This window comes from Lissotriton vulgaris, chromosome 5 (genome assembly GCF_964263255.1).
Source record: "Lissotriton vulgaris chromosome 5, aLisVul1.2, whole genome shotgun sequence".
NCBI classification, from domain to species: Eukaryota; Metazoa; Chordata; class Amphibia; order Caudata; family Salamandridae; genus Lissotriton; species Lissotriton vulgaris.
The window spans coordinates 7,862,338-7,880,417 of record NC_141693.1 but is presented as its reverse complement, the minus strand read 5'-3'; the positions used below and the strand labels follow the sequence as shown (position 1 = coordinate 7,880,417).

At 47.1% G+C, this 18,080-nt stretch overlaps 1 protein-coding gene across 1 annotated transcript in view; it reads right to left on the bottom strand.

The window, feature by feature from the left end:
• Window positions 1-18,080, bottom strand: part of COL11A2 (collagen type XI alpha 2 chain) — a 375,761-nt gene that overhangs the window by 240,622 nt on the left and 117,059 nt on the right. Inside the window, exons 5-6 of the mRNA XM_086920653.1 lie at window positions 7,275-7,406; window positions 588-833 (exon numbers count right to left, since the gene is read on the bottom strand). Coding sequence (XP_086776779.1) covers window positions 588-833; window positions 7,275-7,406 — 378 coding nt within the window. The remainder of the gene's footprint in view (window positions 1-587; window positions 834-7,274; window positions 7,407-18,080) is intronic.

Here is an 18,080-nt window from a genome sequence, read left to right as displayed (position 1 = left end):
AAAACCCTAGTAATTTTCACTAGACTCCTCACCTTATGACTTTGGACATAGGTCTTCTTCTAAGAAAAAGATCCCTGAATCAGGAATAACTTCTTAACAAACCTGCACACTGGAGTGCATAAAAGACATAGCTCGATTCACAAAGGTAAACTTAGACCAAAAGTCTAAGTGTAGACCTAAAGTCTAACTTTTTACTAATAAAGTTAGACTTTAGGTCTAAACTTGGACCTCAGGTTCAAAGCAGAAAACCCGGTCTTAGGACCAATCACAAGATGTTCAAGGTCCCATCATCATGGAAAGAGACCTGGCCAAGGTTTTATTTGATTCCAGATCCACTTATTTTGCCTGACCAAGCATGAATGTGCCAAAAGAGAGAGGCGCGGTTTGATGGATGCAAGCAAGATCATTGGGCAGAATGGAGATGGCAGGAAAGTCAGAGAGAGAGACACACATGTGCAGACTGAGAGTCTCTTGTGGCTTGGCGCCAGGACACACCTCTCGTCTGCCATGGTGTGCGTATGACAGATCATGAGCCAGGAGCGTGGGCCCCGCACTGCAAGATCTGCATACAGTATGTTTTGCTCTACCTGCTGGTAACCATTTGTTTGCTTCCTCTGCTTGCTGGTGGCCTGGGCTTTGCTGGGTTGGGTCTTGCCCAGGGAATTTTTGACTGGGCTCTGGCGCTTAGCCGGTGTCCTGGCCGTAGCAGCGGCCTTGGGGCTGGCCGCCTTGCCATTTTTGCTCTTGCCGTTGCTCTTGCTGGCAGCGGGTGCAGGCTTAGGCTTCGGCTTCGCGGGTTCCTTGCGGGCCTTGGCCCCATTTGCCTTGGATTTCTGGTGGGCGGATGGAGAATGGTGGGACGGTGATGGATGGTGACGCAGCAGCACAAATACAGACCAGACAAAAAAATCAAGGCGAGAAAAACAAGAAACAGGAGCATAAATACAGAGGACGATGGATGAACACAACAGAAGAAGAGATGGAAAACAGCAGGCGGTCGGACTGGGGTCTACATTAATGCTTCTCATCAGGTGAGCCCAGATTAACCCCAAAAGAAGATGCCTACAGATTCTCTCTGCCCTTTACCCAACAGCCAGGCCCAAAGTTCCTGTTTTCTGCCAGATGAACCACTGTAGCCAGTGGTGGCCACTGACTGGTCAAGGCCAATGCCAACGTTGATTGGTTCAAAAGGAAGGGCAAACCTCCAGTAAAACAGCCAGGAGATTCCATGAAGTCCCAGATGTCTAGTCTATATTACTGGCAGGTCTGACCCATTCAATGCTAGTTCCTGGAAAGATTGAAGAACTCAGAATTTCCTAGCTGGAATTCCTTTCAGGAAAACATCTGATCTGTGGGAGGGGTTGGTCTAAAATTATAGCAATGCAGCAAGGGTAAAGAATCCTGAAAATCGAATAGACTGAGTTTTACGCTTATATAAATATATTAACACTGGATACACCTATTAACTGCCATCTACGGTAATTCATATGGTCTTATTTGGAGAATGTCTTGAGTAGGGAAATGTCTACCCAGGATTTCTAATGGGTACATTCTAGATAAGGGGGTGTCCATTGTAGGGTCAAGGAGGCAAGATGCACTTTCAATTTTAGGATAGGCACTTAAGATGCATTTACAAGGATTTAATCTAAACCCAATAATAAACATAGATATTAGAGTTAGATCTTGACGGACAGGTTACTCCATCACAATGATCTCGGATATCCCATCCGCCAAAATCTTAAACAGGCCGATAGTCAATAGTTATCCGGGGAATCTCCCAGCCCCCCAACCAGGCTGTACACCCATGTTCTACAAAATGTATGTATCTTGTCCAAGACATTGCTGGACTCTACTGAGGTAAGGGGGTGCTGTACAGGGAAATGTATGAGTGTTGAGTAGTAGCATCCATTATTGTTATCCACGATGCAGGTTTCTCATGGACGTAAGTACACTTAGTTGTATTTTCAGATTCATTCCTCTCGATCACTTCATGGAGCAGTGGAATTTTTCTCCAGGAGATTTTAATATGGTAACTGGTGTCCTGGGCATCTTCCTGCATGAGTACTGAGGGGGCAGGGAAATTCAGGATTACTTATCCTGGGATTCAAAGGAATTTCATCCTGAAGTCTCTGGAGCACCACAGACTCAAATCTTGAGAATTTCAAGAGTGTCTCAAATGCGGAAACGGCTCAGATTTAGCAACAAAATTTCAAGGTTTGCAAACTGGAAGTTTCTAAATGTTTGGAAACCACTCCCACTAATTCCAGGATGTCTGGAGACCAAATCGACAAATCTCAGGTTAATTAGATACCATTTCCACAAATCGCAAGACATTGGGAGTTCAACTTCATCCCAACAAATTCCAGAATGTTTGGTACCAGACCCACAAATACTTGAATTTTTGAAGACCACACCACAAATCCCAGGAGATCTAGACAGCGGAGCCACAAACTGTTGCGAGCGGCTCCCATGGACTGCTGAGAGTTTTGTATGGTGCTTTTCGGGACATCCCAAGAGTGTGTCCTGGTAAGAGTCAGAGCTAGTGGGGCGATTAGGGGCAAGCTCTCTTAATGGGATGTTATGTTTTCCATCAACATTGGCTGAGGGGAATCCCACTGAAGCCCTCAGACACTAATGTAGACCCCAGTATTTTGCCCTTCAGGTGTCAGAAGCTCCATCTCTGGATCCTGTTGAGAGGTGACAAGAGGAAATGACAACGTTAACAGTGAACAGCATGAAATGAGATGGAATGCATGAACCTAGGAGACACAACACTTGGACGGACAGACGTGCAGGGGCCGGTGCCCCGGTGCCACCCTCGCTGAGGGGTTACCTGCTCAGTCACAGCTCTTTCTGCTGCTTCAGCACCTAGCGTCGGTGGAGCCACTGTTCCATCGTCGGTGTGGTCATAATAGTACGGGTATTCATAATATTCAGACTCCTCTTCCGTGTACTGAGCCTGGCAGCAGAAGCGGAGGGCAGGAGAGAGGCAGGGGATCGAGGAGAGAAATGCACAGGCAGAGACAGTTACTCTAGCACATTAAGAGATTGAACACGAGGTGTTAGAAGGGCAAGAAAGCCAGAGGGGTCTTCCCCAGCCATGAGCCAGCATGGTCCTTTCCGGCTCCCTAACTCAGGAACCCCAGGTGGTCTGCTCTAGCATCAACAAGACACCCCAGGGTGGTCTAGGAAAGTCACTCTACCTCCAGTGTGACACATCTCACCTTCTTAACACAAGACATATGGCAATGCCTTCACCCCAGAAGGATGTGCGCCATCTTCTAAAGAACGAGTGCACACCTGGACAACTGTAACAGGTTCTGCTTCCTTGGCAGAGCAGGTGGCACCCCCTGCAGCCCGCACTACAAGGCGCCAGTCTGGCTTGCAGCCGTCCTCCCCGGTTCAAGATCTCAAGACCCCTTGCTCTTCCCTACTGACATGCTCGGCCTCAACTAATCCTCACGGGTCCTACAGCTTGGGTCAAGGTCCTGCTGGGAGCTGACTTTAGCACCTACTTCTGCTTCCTTATCTAGATCCCATCCACTGCCACTCTTCTCCCTATACCCCTACTCCTGCTTCCTTCTCTGTATCTCCATTGTGCTTCCGTTCCTCTCCCTAGTACCCCCTTCCACTTCCTTCCCTATGAGCCCTTCCACTTCTGCTCACCGTGCCCCAATGTTCACTCCCTTCGCCATGAGCCCTTCCAATTCCATTCTCCTCCCTGCTCCTCATATCCCATGTGCCCCAGCGGCACGTGTCATTGACCTGCGCCATCCCTAAGCCCACATGTCCTCCATGTTGTATTGTTTTGTTTATTCCCGCCTGCTCTAAAGTGCTTTATTGAGCTGTGTGAGCTTTATAGAAGAACCCACAAGGCAATAATAATCTAGATTTCTCTGTGACCCCCAGATCCCAAGATGGCGTCAGAGTCAGACCCCTGTGGCTTTTTGTGCCTCAGATGAGATCCTAGGAAATCTCACCCAATCTCTTAGTGACATCTACACAGAAGAATGGGGGGCAGAGGGGGGGGGGTGGATGCAAGCAGTAGGGATGGGGTATCGGGGGTGCGTCCTGCATGGTACAGGTTAGTTCTGAGCTTAGTGCTATGTAACCTTTGGAAGAACCTTCAAACCTTCCTCCCGTTGGTCCTTCTTGGATACCTGTCTCGACACACCGCCAGGACAGCATGTGAAGTCACAACCTCACCCCCAAGCAGTGTCAGGAGAGGAACTGTCCCAGTCAGAGCTACAGGTCTCTTTGTTACCGCTTGCAATGAGCACAGTCAGGGTTCTAGATCGATGTGATATGTATTTCACAAGAAAAAATTACAGTAGTCGGGGTTCTGGACTGGATAAACTAGTCAGTCTTTATTACTGTTGAATATAAATATATATATATATATATATATATATATATATATATATATATATATATATATATATATATATATTTATATATATATATATAATTAGGGTTCTAGATCCGTGTGATGTGATGCTATCACTGGTGAAAATAGTCACGGGTAGGGTTCTAGATCTATGTGATGATTCAATATCCCTGGTCTACATGATCTGTCACTATCACCAGTGGAAATCACCATGGTCAAGGTTCTAGATCTATGTTATCTGTCACTATCACTGGTGGAAATCACCACAGTCAAGGTTCTAGATCTACGTGTTCTGTCACTATCACTGGTGGAAATCACCACAGTCACGGTCCTAAATCTACGTGTTCTGTCACTATCACCAGTGGAAATCACCACAGTCAGGTTTCTAGATCTATGATATCTGTCACTATCACTGGTGGAAATCACCACAGTCAGTTTTCTCAACTGAATAAAGTAATCACTGTAGTCAGGGTTCTAGATCTGACTATTTGAGATGGGTTTATTGCTCTTTTCAGTCACCACATGCAGGGTAGTATGTCTGGCTGTGAACTGGGAGGAGGTGAGTGATGGCCACTGCTCACAAGAGCACAGTGTGAGAATCAGGTCTGAACCTTTGGCTCTTTTATTAGCCACAATAGCCACCATCAGGGTTCTCGGTCAGTGTTAGTGAATTGTCTCTGTTACTGCTAGCAACAATTATCGTCAGAGATTTAGATCAGTATATGGTTCACAGGGAGGTGTTCACAGCTCACAATGGCACAATGTCGAGGCACTAGATGTCTGACTATGTAAGATTCCTCTACTGCTGTCCACAGTTGAGGTACTAGATTGGTCCTAGTAGTGCATACAGTCATAACTTTAGATCCCGCTGTATGTAAAGCTAGCAGGCGTCATGATTCTAGATAATACACATATTAGTGCTAGCAAAGAGTATCGTCAGAGCTCTAGGTGGGTCTAGGAGCAGGAGAGGTGGAGATCACTACTCACAAGAGCCTGTGTCAGGGTCTGTAGTATCAAACGCCACTGCTCTCAACCGCCCCTGTCGAGGCTCTTGGTCTGTCGTATAGCCTAATTCTGTTTTTCCTATTGTACAACATGGACAGGGTTCTAGGTTTGTCAACATCACAAAACATATTTATTGCTCTCAGTACCACAGCCAGACTCTCATTCTGCTTATAAAGTGAAACACCTTCACCAGTGTTCACAAGTTAAGAGGGAGAGGTTCTGTATTTCTGAGATGTTACGCTATGATCTAGAACTTCTTGCGTCATTGCTAGCAAAGAACAGTGATGCTTCTCGATAAGTATATGGCGTGTATAGAAGCAGTGTTCACTGTGCCCCTTGTGATTGTGCTGAATCAGCAGAGACTATGCATTTACACTACATCAGCAATGTCATACATTTGCAGTGGTTTTGTTACCCTGGGAGGGCATAGAGCAGCAGTACACTTGTTATTAATACCTCAGTGGAGTTTATGAGTTGCGGAGAGCTAGTTACACTCACCCGATTGAGGTTGTAAATGAAGATTCAAGCTGTACAGTGGCCTAGTTGCAGTCTCTGTCTGATTTACAATTCCATTTGTCTGATTTATGTCTCTGTCTGGTTCTACATTTCCAGTGGCCTAATCACAGCCTCTGTTTGGTTCCACTTTTGCAGTGGTCTATTACTGTCTCCGCCTAGCTCTACATTTGCAGTTGTAAAATTAATTTCTCCACCTGGTTCTTCATTTCCAGTGGTCTAGTTAAACTTTAAATGCAGTGGTGTAGGCACACTGCCTCAGCCAGTCCCTAGATTGCCCTTGCTCTAGTTTGCAGTGGTCTAGTAACACTGCCACAGTGAGATGAGTCTAGATAAGTTGAGCTCTAGCTACACTTCCAGGGCGGTTCTAGATTTGCTTTGCTTTAAGCACTCTAAACAAGTGAAGCGCTAAATGTACAGTGCTCTGGTCGTACTGCCCCGGCAAGGGTCAACATTATAGGAGCCCTAGTAACATTGCCCTGGTTCTTTATATACTATTCCTCGGTCAGGTTGTAAGCACCCAGCAGCGGTTCTCGGCGTGCAGTGCTAGAGTTACACTACCCCAGTGGGATTCTAGCTGCACATTGTGTTAAATACTACCTGAGTTTCTTTATAGATGTGCAGTGCTATAAATGTAATTCTTCATGTAGGTTATAGAGTTGTGATACTCAATTTACACTGCCCTGGCTAGGCTTGAAACATTCAGTACTCAGATTACACTGCCCTGGGTAGGTTCTAGGTATGCAGTGCTCAAACTACACTGCCTTGGGTAGGTTCCAGGCATGAAGTACTCAGACTGCACTGCTCTGGGCAGGTTCTAGGCATTCAGTAATCAGACTACACTGCCCGGGGTAAGTTCTAAGCATGCAGTGCTCATATTACACGGCCCTGTGTAGGTTTAAAACATACAGTACCTAGATGACACTGCTCTGGGTAGGTTCTAGGTATTTAGTGTTCATATTTCACTGTCCTGGCTAGGTTTGAAACACAGTACTCATATTACACTGCCATAGGTAGGATCTAGGCATGCACTGCTTATATGAATCTGCCCTGGCAAGGTTCTAGCCATTCAGTAGTCAGATTAAACTGCCCTGTGTATGTTCTAGGCATGCAGTGGTCATATTACACTGCCCTGGGTAGGTTCTAAGCATGCAATAATCTGATTGCATTGTTCAAGTCAGGTTCTAGACTTGCAGTGATGACATTATGTGTGCCTTGTGAGATTCTAAATGTCCCTAGAGTATGTCTGACTGCAGGTGTGACCTGAGTCTTGCCCCTCAGGGTAGGGCTGGGCATAGCGATGGAGCAAGATCACAGTTCGTCAGTGAGGGGTTGTAGGTGTGAACAGATCAGACATTTGTGTACTCACGTCTTCCCTGCGGTTAGGGTCCTGGGCCTGCATCGTGTTGGGGAGTGGGGTGTCACAGTCTGGGCTGTAATGTTCGCAGTAATCATAGGCAGCTTGTGCGTTGGAGGCGAAGAGCAGCTGCTGGATATCTCCCTGTGAGCAAAGAGGACAGAGAAAGTGAGCAAAGAACCCTGAGCACACTGCGACTGGGGGGACATTACACTACAACAGGAGCAGTTGCACACTGTGTGACAGCACTTATAAAAATGTATAATTTGTGTAATTAACATGAGAGACGCAAATGCAATGTTTATTCTGTATTGAATACAACAAAGTTCTTAAGTTGACATGAGTGGGCCTAGTCACGTTTCAAAAGCACTTTCAAATATTGCAAGATGTGCAAGTAAAGACTGCTTGTGCTATATTAATGAAAGTATTTTTCTTTGCGTTTGTGATGCTCATTTCCTATGGCCGAACCAAGGTGTTGTTGATATTTTGAATATGCTTTTGTTTTCTGTTGTAGAACATAATGCTGTGTTATTCGCTAGATGTAAAGCAAAAGCCATTATACCATGTGATGTGTTTTCTGTTTTAGTATTGGATAGCTCAATGTATATTTTGTGTTGAACTATATTGACTGGACAATTTTACTGTCTGAAAAATATATTAAAATGTTCCATATAGGATGCGAGCCAAGGTTCCTTCCCAGTTCTTTTAGACAGCAGACTCCATGTTAGTCCGTCTATCTATCTAATATTTATTTGTGTTCTTTTACCCGACTTAAAAGACCAATTTATATGTAAACGTGCGCTTTGACTTATTATTTGCTTCAAACTAGGCCATGGTCGGTATTGTGTAATTGAAAAGAATATTGCTAAGCTTTCACTGCCAATGATATTTAACATATATTTGGTTTTGAATATTTTGAATAGAATTGACTAATCATATACCTTTTTTTGCATTCTGTAATGATTCTTATATTGTAAATAAACCTTCATGGTTTATTCTTTGAATCTTGTCAAATGCGGATTTCCTGTATGGATTTTCCTATGCAGATTCGCTGAGTTTACATGCAATGCTGTAGTTGTCTTTAGGGCACTCGTTTTTAAAGGTTCACACATACCCCGATAAATCAATCTGCCCTTTAATGAAGAAAAATGAAGATAACTGCAACTTGGCTAACAACGCACTGTATAAGGGTGACATCACATTTCAACAAGACCTCAAACTGCAACATGGGTGATGTATGTGCAAAAGGAGTGACATCACACTACAACTGGAGTAGCATCACCCCGCAAACAGGGTGACATTACCCTGAACAAGTGTGACATCACATTGCAACTTTGCTACTTCAAACTAGAGCCTGGGTGAAATCTCTACAGATGGAGTAACATCTCACTACAATTGGGGGGAAATAATCGTGCAATAGGAATGCGAAATCGGATCACAGAAGAACTTATCAATCTGTAGAGAGAGGCAAGGGAGAGAGACAGATTGATACCTGGTAGGAGCAGAACCACGAGAGGCTTAAAACATGTCCCTAGGAAGTTGGAGAAGCCTTATTGAAATGAATAGGGCAGTGTTTTTTTGCAGTGGAAAATATCGTTTTACTATGCGCATGCCGACGAGACGTTTATTACGAGAGGGTGGATTATTGAGACGTTTATTGCGAGAGGGTGGATTATTGACGAGATCCTTTTGAGGAAGGATCCTTTCCTAAACCCTGTGGACCGGTTCTTTTAGGAGAACCTTGGAATTATCAACAATATCTCTTGGTATATGATACAATTGATACATTATCCGTTTTGAAGAAAGATTGGTGATATCTTCTTTCCTTGCCCTCCTGTTGCATTGCATTAAAATATACAATCATGTATTTAGTCCTGAAGAAGGTGGTTACAAACTATATATCCCACTGAAACGTGCGTCAATTTTTTGTATGTTCAGTCGGTTGCCATCGGGCCAGAAAGAGAAGTGTACAGAGGCCTCATGGTGTACTTTAGGACACTGGTGAAACTCGGAGTCCAAAATACATGAATGTAGCACACCTTGATGCACTTCCATCAAGGTGCGCGCCGTAGAACATGCAATGCCAGGCATATTAATGAACATGGAAGAGTTATGAATAAGAACACATTGTAAATTGAACCACACATTACACGGACACAAATGTGTAAGGCCCTCCATACAGTAACAGGTGACACGCCCGAATAACCAAAGACACACCCACAGGCTCCCGAGGCCTCACACCCTAAGGAACAGGCCTGGAGCCGTGCCTCGCCGACGGTAAAGGGGGGTGCGACTGTGACATAGAATACGGGGGCGCAGCTTGATTTCAGAAGCGGGTGCGCAGGGTTGACAGGCAGAGTCCCCCCCCCCCCCCCCCCCCCCCCCCCACCCGAGCTCAGGGCGAGGCGGGAACCCCCAAAATAACCGACGGCGGCGTGCCCTGACAGGATCGAACTCCATGAAAAGGCACGCGGGCTGCGCCGGCGTGGTGACGCACCTGCGGCGCGTGACGTCACGGCGTGGCACCACGCTCTCCTCCGAGCACGCACCGGAGATGACGCTGCGTGCACGTGCTGGAGGAAGACAGTGAGGTTCGGCGGGGCCGTTGGGGCCCGCAGGCAGGGCCGTCGCCTTTCAAAGGGTAAATAACGGCTATTTGATATTTTAAGAGTCTGCAAAGACCTGAGTACTCGATAGGACTGAAACAAAATCATATTTATTCATTTGTGACTTGACTTCTGCCTTTTATTACATTATTGGTCAGGGACTGTTAACATAACTGAAGAACTGCTTTCTGTTAATATTTGCTGTTTGGGAGTATGTACAGATAAGAGCTGAAAATACCAGCTTTAGGTGGATATGCTTATTCTGTACGAGTCCAGAATACTAAAATACTATTAGAAAACCAGCCCGGTGGCTACAGGAGGGGGTGAAAGGTGTCTCTCTTGCCTATAGTGCCCCCACCCTGGTAAACAGTGTTTGTGGTCAGTATTCTGGGTCCCACTGCATTGGGGTGACCTGGCGAGGACTAGGGCAGTGGGGGCACCTGTAGATAGGGCTACCAGGCCCAATGCGTTTGACCAGGGTGGTGGCAGCACCTTGTGATCGCGCTTGGGATTGGCGAAGCAGACTGCGAGTGATCTCTTCTGCTACTCGCCGCACGCTGCAACTTTCAGTCGACCCTTTTTAAAAATTCTATTTTTAAACTCCAGTTGATTTAATAATTGTGTAGTCTGTATTTTTAAAATCACCATGGTGTGCCGCTGTGTGCGCTGCTTACCGGTCCCCCTGGGCCCCGTTCCACCGCGGCTTGCCTGTGCCGATTGACGTGGAGGGCTAGGTCGGGCGCCATCTTGGGCGGACCCGGGCTGGACTCGAGTTAGCGGTCCAGCTCGGGGAGGGGCCTGGGCTACAAATAGAATTGACTGTGGCGTGTCAGTGCGTTTGACCAGGGTGGTGGCAGCACCTTGTGATCGCGCTTGGGATTGGCGAAGCAGACTGCGAGTGATCTCTTCTGCTACTCGCCGCACGCTGCAACTTTCAGTCGACCCTTTTTAAAAATTCTATTTTTAAACTCCAATTGATTTAATAATTGTGTAGTGTGTATTTTTAAAATCACCTTGGTGTGCCGCTGTGTGCGCTGCTTACCGGTCCCCCTGGGCCCCGTTCCACCGCGGCTTGCCTGTGCCGATTGACATGGAGGGCTAGGTCGGGCGCCATCTTGGGCGGACCCGGACCCCGGCTGGACTCGAGTTAGCGGTCCAGCTCGGGGAGGGGCCTGGGCTACAAATAGCGATGTGTCCCAGAGCGCGCAGCGGTCTCGCGCAGCGGGCGCGCCGTCTGCGCGCCAAAGGAGCGCCAAAGGAGGGCCCGTCTGTGCCCGTCCGTGCCTCGGACGGGCCCAGGGCCAGCCATAATGCCTCCCCTCCATATGACCGAGATGGGCCACATAGAATTGTTTACTCCCGCTCTGATCTCCTGAATGCTGCTCCTCCTGATGAGCAAAGCAGCTGTCAACAAAGAGGGCCTGAGCTTGTCGGGACGGCATGCCCGAAATGCGGCTTCTCTTCCCAGCTCACGCTTCCCCCGCGCTTAGGCGCCGACATGGATCACACGAAAACTGTCTGAGCTGGCCTTATTAACGCTAGATCTATGGTAAAACATGCAGCTGACATATTCGAGGTTCTAACGGAGGGTCAGCTCGAGATACTTTTCGTCACTGAGACATGGCTTAATAACTCCTGTGCTCCGACCATTGAACTGGCCGTTCCTAGAGGCTTTAAGATTGCCAGAGCGGACCGACCTCTTGGTAGAGGAGGAGGTCTAGCAGTAATATTTAAAGATGATTGGCATTTTTCCTCCGAACAGCTAGCAGTGGGGGTGGAGGGCGAAGTTCTTCACGTTTCCCTTATCATTAACCCACACTTCACGCTAGGAGGATCCCTGGTCTATAGGCCCCCAGGCCCAGCCATGCACCTCCTTGAGGCTTTAGAAGACTGTATTGTGCCCCGGGCCCTGAACTTTCCCAGATTCCTTTTGGTCGGCGACTTCAATATTCACATCGATAACGCTGACGCTCTGGAATCGCGCAGACTTGAAGAGGTCTTGGATCTGTCACAGCTCAGGCAATGGGTGTCATCTCCAACTCATTCAGGGGGTCACCTTCTAGACCTAGTGTGTTCTAACTTCCCCCTTAAACTATCTGACCCGGAAAAAGTCACCTGTCTGATCACGACTTGGTCAGGTTTTCATGGGAAGTGGGTAATGTGGGCAGTTCAGCTTTGACACCCCCCATCATTCACTCTCAGAAGATTAACCTGGCCGTGTTTAGCCAAGAATTGTTAAAAAATCACCAGTCCCTCTCACCGGAGTTGGATATGGCGGTTGACGATTTCAATGGGTGGCTGCGACAGGCGACAAATGCGTCCACCAAACATGCTACCGTACCCAGACTTCGTCACTGCCCCTCTCAACCTTGGTTCGCCCCTGAGTTGAGGGAGCACAAACTGGGCTGCAAAAAATCGGAGCGAGTCTGGAGGCGTGTCTATAGCTTAGACGCAAAGGCCGCCCTACGCACTGCCCAAAAGAAATACTATGCCGCTATTAAAGCTGCCAAAGGACTATACTATGCAGGTAGAATAGCTAATGCGGAAAACAACAGTAGAGAAATCTTCTCTATTGTAAAAAGCTTTGTTTCCCCTATTGCAGAATCCTCCACTCTTCCATCCTCTGGGGAATGGTGTGAAGTTCTGTCAAATTTCTTTACAGACAAGATAGCCAAGATTCAGCAGGGTTTCACTTCCACATCATCGACTGAGAATCCAAAATTTAACATCCCCGGTATGCCCGATCCCTCAGATACCCTACAGCTCACTAACTTTGAGCTGGTAACAGAGGGTGATGTGTTGCCTCTTCTGGAATGCCTTAAATCAGGGTCTCCCACCGATCCGTGTCCGGCTCGGGTTCTGTCGGGAGTTACCAGCACTGTCTGTAGGGAGGCTACCCAGATCGTAAATCTCTCTCTTTCCTCGGCAGTGGTTTCCATCCGAGTGGAAACAGGCTAAGCTTTTGCCGCTCTTGAAGAAACCAGGCCTGGATGCCTCGGTTCCCGGTAACTACCGGCCTATTTCTCTTCTCCCTGCCTTAACCAAAATCTGCGAGAAAGTAGTCTTCCGACAACTAGATAAATTTGTAGAGTCATCCAATGCCCTGCACCATGCCCAATCGGGATTCAGGGCTGCTTACAGCACTGAAACGGCCCTGGTAGAGATGACGGAGTCGATCCGGGAGTGTCTGGACGGGGGCGGCAGAGCAGTCCTAATCCTATTGGATCTCTCTGCCGCCTTCGATACCGTCCCCCATGCTCTCCTCATCGCCAGGTTATCGGCCATCGGCATTGGCGGCAATGCCTTGGCCTGGGCGTCCTCATTTCTTTCGGGAAGGACGCAACAGGTCTGGATGCCACCTCATGCCTCGGAACCAAAACCACTCCTCACGGGGGTCCCACAGGGTTCCACTCTTAGCCCCCTGCTGTTCAACATTTATATTACCCCTCTGGTGTATCTTGCGGAACAGTATGGGGCTAAGATTATAGGATATGCGGATGACACGCAGCTTCTCTTTACCTGGCCCGACGACCATCTAGACACAGCTAAGGTTCATCTCTGCCTATCCTCAGTTTTCCGATGGCTTACGCTGGCCCAATTAAAATGTAATGAGGATAAGTCAGAGGTCCTCTTTTTTGGATCTTTCCCCCCAAGTTTCAAAAACGCGCTGTGGCCCCCGAACATCCCATGCCCTAAGGAAATGGGTGGCCCCGCGAAAAATCTTGGGATTTGGTTCGGAGAGGATCTAAAATTTGAGGACCATATAAAAAAACTGACCGGAACGTGTTTTTCCACCTTGAGAATGCTCAGGAAATTCTTTCCATTACTCCCTAAAGAGGCGAGGGAGACGGTTGCCCGAGCACTCATCCTAGCAAGACTGGACTACGCGAACTCCCTGTTCAGCCGCATCCCAGCCTATCTGACCAAACGTCTGTTGGTCATTCATAATGCCGCTGTTCGTCTTCTCTGTAACGTCCCCAGATGGAAGAGTGTCCGGTCCCATATGTCTGACCTCCACTGGCTTCCAGTTCCGCAACGTATCCTCTTTAAAACCCTGGTACTTGCGTTCAGAGCGATCCATGACCAAGGACCAGCCTATTTAAAGAAAAGATTCACACTGTATGCCCCTACAAGAGCTCTCCGCTCATCTTCTCTATTAAAAATGACCCTTCCCCGATCCAAGCGAACCAGACTAGGGGGACAGTCCATTGCTGTCGTTGCTGCCCGCGCCTGGAATGCTCTCCCCTTTCATCTGCGCTCCAGTCAAACAGTAGCCCAATTTAAAAATAATTAAAAAACCCACCTTTTCAGTAGCAGTTTCTAAACTGATCCCTGCTCATCTGCCTTTGCTTCTCCCTTCGCGCCAGGATACTCCCCAGTAACAGTGCGCGCTACAAAACCATTTATACTTATACTTATACTTACAGGAACAGGGCTCCCTGGAAACTTTGTCTCCTTCATGGGGCTCTGGGCATGACTCCTCCCACCTATGGGCGCCAACATTTTATGTGGCTTGTATAAATCCCAATAGACCCGATTCAGGCAGGAGTCTCACGATTCTTGAAGCCAAAAGCGTCTTTACTTTAGCTGTTTCCTGCCTGTCTTGGCCTCTGCTTCAGTAGAAGTAAATGTCAAAAAACACATTCTGAGAGGTTTTTTCTTATTTTTTTTTTTTAAACTTGCACTTTTCTTTCCAAAAATTTGGGCATGTATGTTCTAGCCTAGGCTACAATGGCCAATGCCTTCCCACTACTCAAAAATGGAATCCTGGTCACTGACACGGAGCTCCACGGATACTCACTATAACCATGGGAGCCAACTTCTGTAGTGCAGTTTAGGAAATGAGCTTCACTTCTTAAGGAACAACAGTGGTGAGCCTTATAGTGCTTCAGACACAGGACATCATCACGTGCAGGTGAGACACCTGAACGTGCTCCAGGCCTCCGTCCTGGAACAGGAGTCACTATAACCATGGGAGCCAACTTCTGTTGTGCAATTTAGGAAATGAGCTTCACTTCTGAAGGAACAACACTGGTGAGTCTTATGGTGCTTCAGACACAGGACATCATCACGTGCAGGTGAGACACCTGAACGTGCTCCAGGCCTCCGTCCTGGAACAGGAGTCACTATAACCATGGGAGCCAACTTCTGTAGGGCAGTTTAGGAAATGAGCTTCACTTCTTAAGGAACAACAGTGGTGAGCCTTATAGTGCTTCACACACAGGACATCATCACGTGCAGGTGAGACACCTGAACGTGCTCCAGGCCTCCGTCCTGGAACAGGAGTCACTATAACCATGGGAGCCAACTTCTGTAGGGCAGTTTAGGAAATGAGCTTCACTTCTGAAGGAACAACACTGGTGAGTCTTATGGTGCTTCAGACACAGGACATCATCACGTGCAGGTGAGACACCTGAACGTGCTCCAGGCCTCCGTCCTGGAACAGGAGTCACTATAACCATGGGAGCCAACTTCTGTAGGGCAGTTTAGGAAATGAGCTTCACTTCTTAAGGAACAACAGTGGTGAGCCTTATAGTGCTTCACACACAGGACATCATCACGTGCAGGTGAGACACCTGAACGTGCTCCAGGCCTCCGTCCTGGAACAGGAGTCACTATAACCATGGGAGCCAACTTCTGTAGGGCAGTTTAGGAAATGAGCTTCACTTCTGAAGGAACAACACTGGTGAGTCTTATGGTGCTTCAGACACAGGACATCATCACGTGCAGGTGAGACACCTGAACGTGCTCCAGGCCTCCGTCCTGGAACAGGAGTCACTATAACCATGGGAGCCAACTTCTGTAGGGCAGTTTAGGAAATGAGCTTCACTTCTGAAGGAACAACACTGGTGAGTCTTATGGTGCTTCAGACACAGGACATCATCACGTGCAGGTGAGACACCTGAACGTGCTCCAGGCCTCCGTCCTGGAACAGGAGTCACTATAACCATGGGAGCCAACTTCTGTAGGGCAGTTTAGGAAATGAGCTTCACTTCTGAAGGAACAACACTGGTGAGTCTTATAGTGCTTCACACACAGGACATCATCACGTGCAGGTGAGACACCTGAACGTGCTCCAGACTTCCGTCATGGAACAAGAGCGTTGACATGGATGGTTTCTTGTCACCTTCATTCTTCAGAGGTGTTTGGCGCTGCTCCTATACAGCACGACCACAGGAGGCAGCACTACCACAGGAAGTGTAGGCGTGGCTAGTGGTTCACAGTCCTCGAGGCTCTCGTTGTGATGGGTAGAACGTTTTCAGCTGGCACCCTTGTGTTAGTGTCTCAGCACTTGCCCATTAGCTCAAGGATTCAGGGATTCACACTGAAGCATCAACCATATTGTGCTTTAATATTGTGATGGGTGTTTCAATAAATCCCTTTCAATACGACACCCAGTTATGACATTGATTTGAAACTTTGAGAATGATGCTGGATTAAACATATGCAGGTCCAAACACTTGTATTGCGTATAATTGCAATTCTGTGTATGATTTCTTGGTCATTCTGTGAATGCATCGGTATCATTGCAGACTCCAGTGGGGCTCACAAGTGAGTTTTATAGATGTGTGCACTGAACTTCATGCCAACCAGCAGGGACAGCAGAGGGCAGTGAGTGTTCAGGGGGACAAGAAGCAGACACCTCAGTCTTTTGAGCTGAAAGAGCATTGAGCAGAGTAGGCAAATGGGGCCCGATGTAGGTAGGCAAATACCGGTCGGTAACGGCCGAAATTCGGTAATTTCGGCCGTTACCGACCGGTATTTGGAAAATGAGATGTAGGGCCACCTAAAATACAGATTCGGTAATTTTACCTAATCGGTAAAATTACCGAATCTGTATTTTGCGATGTAGGTAGCACTGTAATCAGTGCTACAGGGCTTTCAGAATTTGTTATTTACCACCAACTAGAAGTTGGTGGTAAATAATGAAAAGCCTTGAAAAAGGCATTTTTTTGCTTTTCAAACGCTGCCATGTTGCAGACATACATGCCCTTAGGGCATGTATGTCTGCAACATGTGCACCCATACACGATTGAGGGGTGCAACAGGGTGTCAAAGTGACACCCTGCCACCCTGCAATGTTTCCCCCAATTACCGAATAAGTATTTACCGATTCGGTAATTGACATTCATTCCTATGGGCCTACAGGCCCATAGGAATGACTGACAATTACCGAATCGGTAAATACCGATTCGGTAATTACCAAATCTTACCGATTCGGTAATTTAAAAATAGAAATTATCTACATCCCATTTACCTACTCTTAAATACCGAATCGGTATTATTCGGTATTTAAGAGTAGGTAAATCGAGATTACCTACATCGGGCCCTTAATGTTCTGATGCTGCAGGCAGGGATCAGAGTAGTGCGAGAGCAGGGAGGAAGTGTGTGCAGAGAATTGATGAAATTAGAGCAGCCGATACAATATTTGGTGCTTCTTCCCCCTTAAATGGGAATCGAAAATGACCTTCCCGTTTAATAAGGGTCTGAGAAAGCTCTGTTTTTAGGGGTTTAGATTTGTTTGTATTTAGTTGGTTGCTCTTCTACGGCACTTGGTTGTCACCTTCTATTCATCTCATGTATAGGTTACTTTGCCCTGCTCTTGGTGGCAGTTTAGTGGCTTTCTGGCATTTGTGGATGTGCTTTCCGGCCCTAGAAACCCAAGGTCTAACCTGATAGAGTGAGAAGAGGACGAAACAAGTGAACTTTCTGAAAGTTAGGACAACCCCACTGTCATTTTTTCCCCCTTCATTTGCACCCTCAGGATTGAATCTGTCGGCAATAAATTACATTTCAACCAATTTTAAAAAAAAGGAAATTTTTAACTTTTCCCTATCATAATCCAGGATGGAGTTAGAATAATAAATTAACCTCTCCAGTCAATCAATAAATCAAACTATCAGAGAAAGAACCAACTGCAGACCAAGGCCAAGCGCATCCAGTCCGTATGTACAGTAAATTCAGAAGGTGGTGCAGTCACTTCTCACACCTGCCGTCCAGGGGTGTCAGTAATAGCCAAATTCACAAGAGGAAACGGAAGGTGCACTCGTTGCGAAGTCAATACACATAGGTCGAGGTCTATTCCAGAGTTACTTCTTTTTATTCAATATATCTTTTAAAAGAGGCACACAGCCAATGCGTTTCGTTCCCGATTTTTGCCAGAGGGAACTTCATCAGGGCTCCTATATGTTCAGCTGGTCAACTAGCAGGA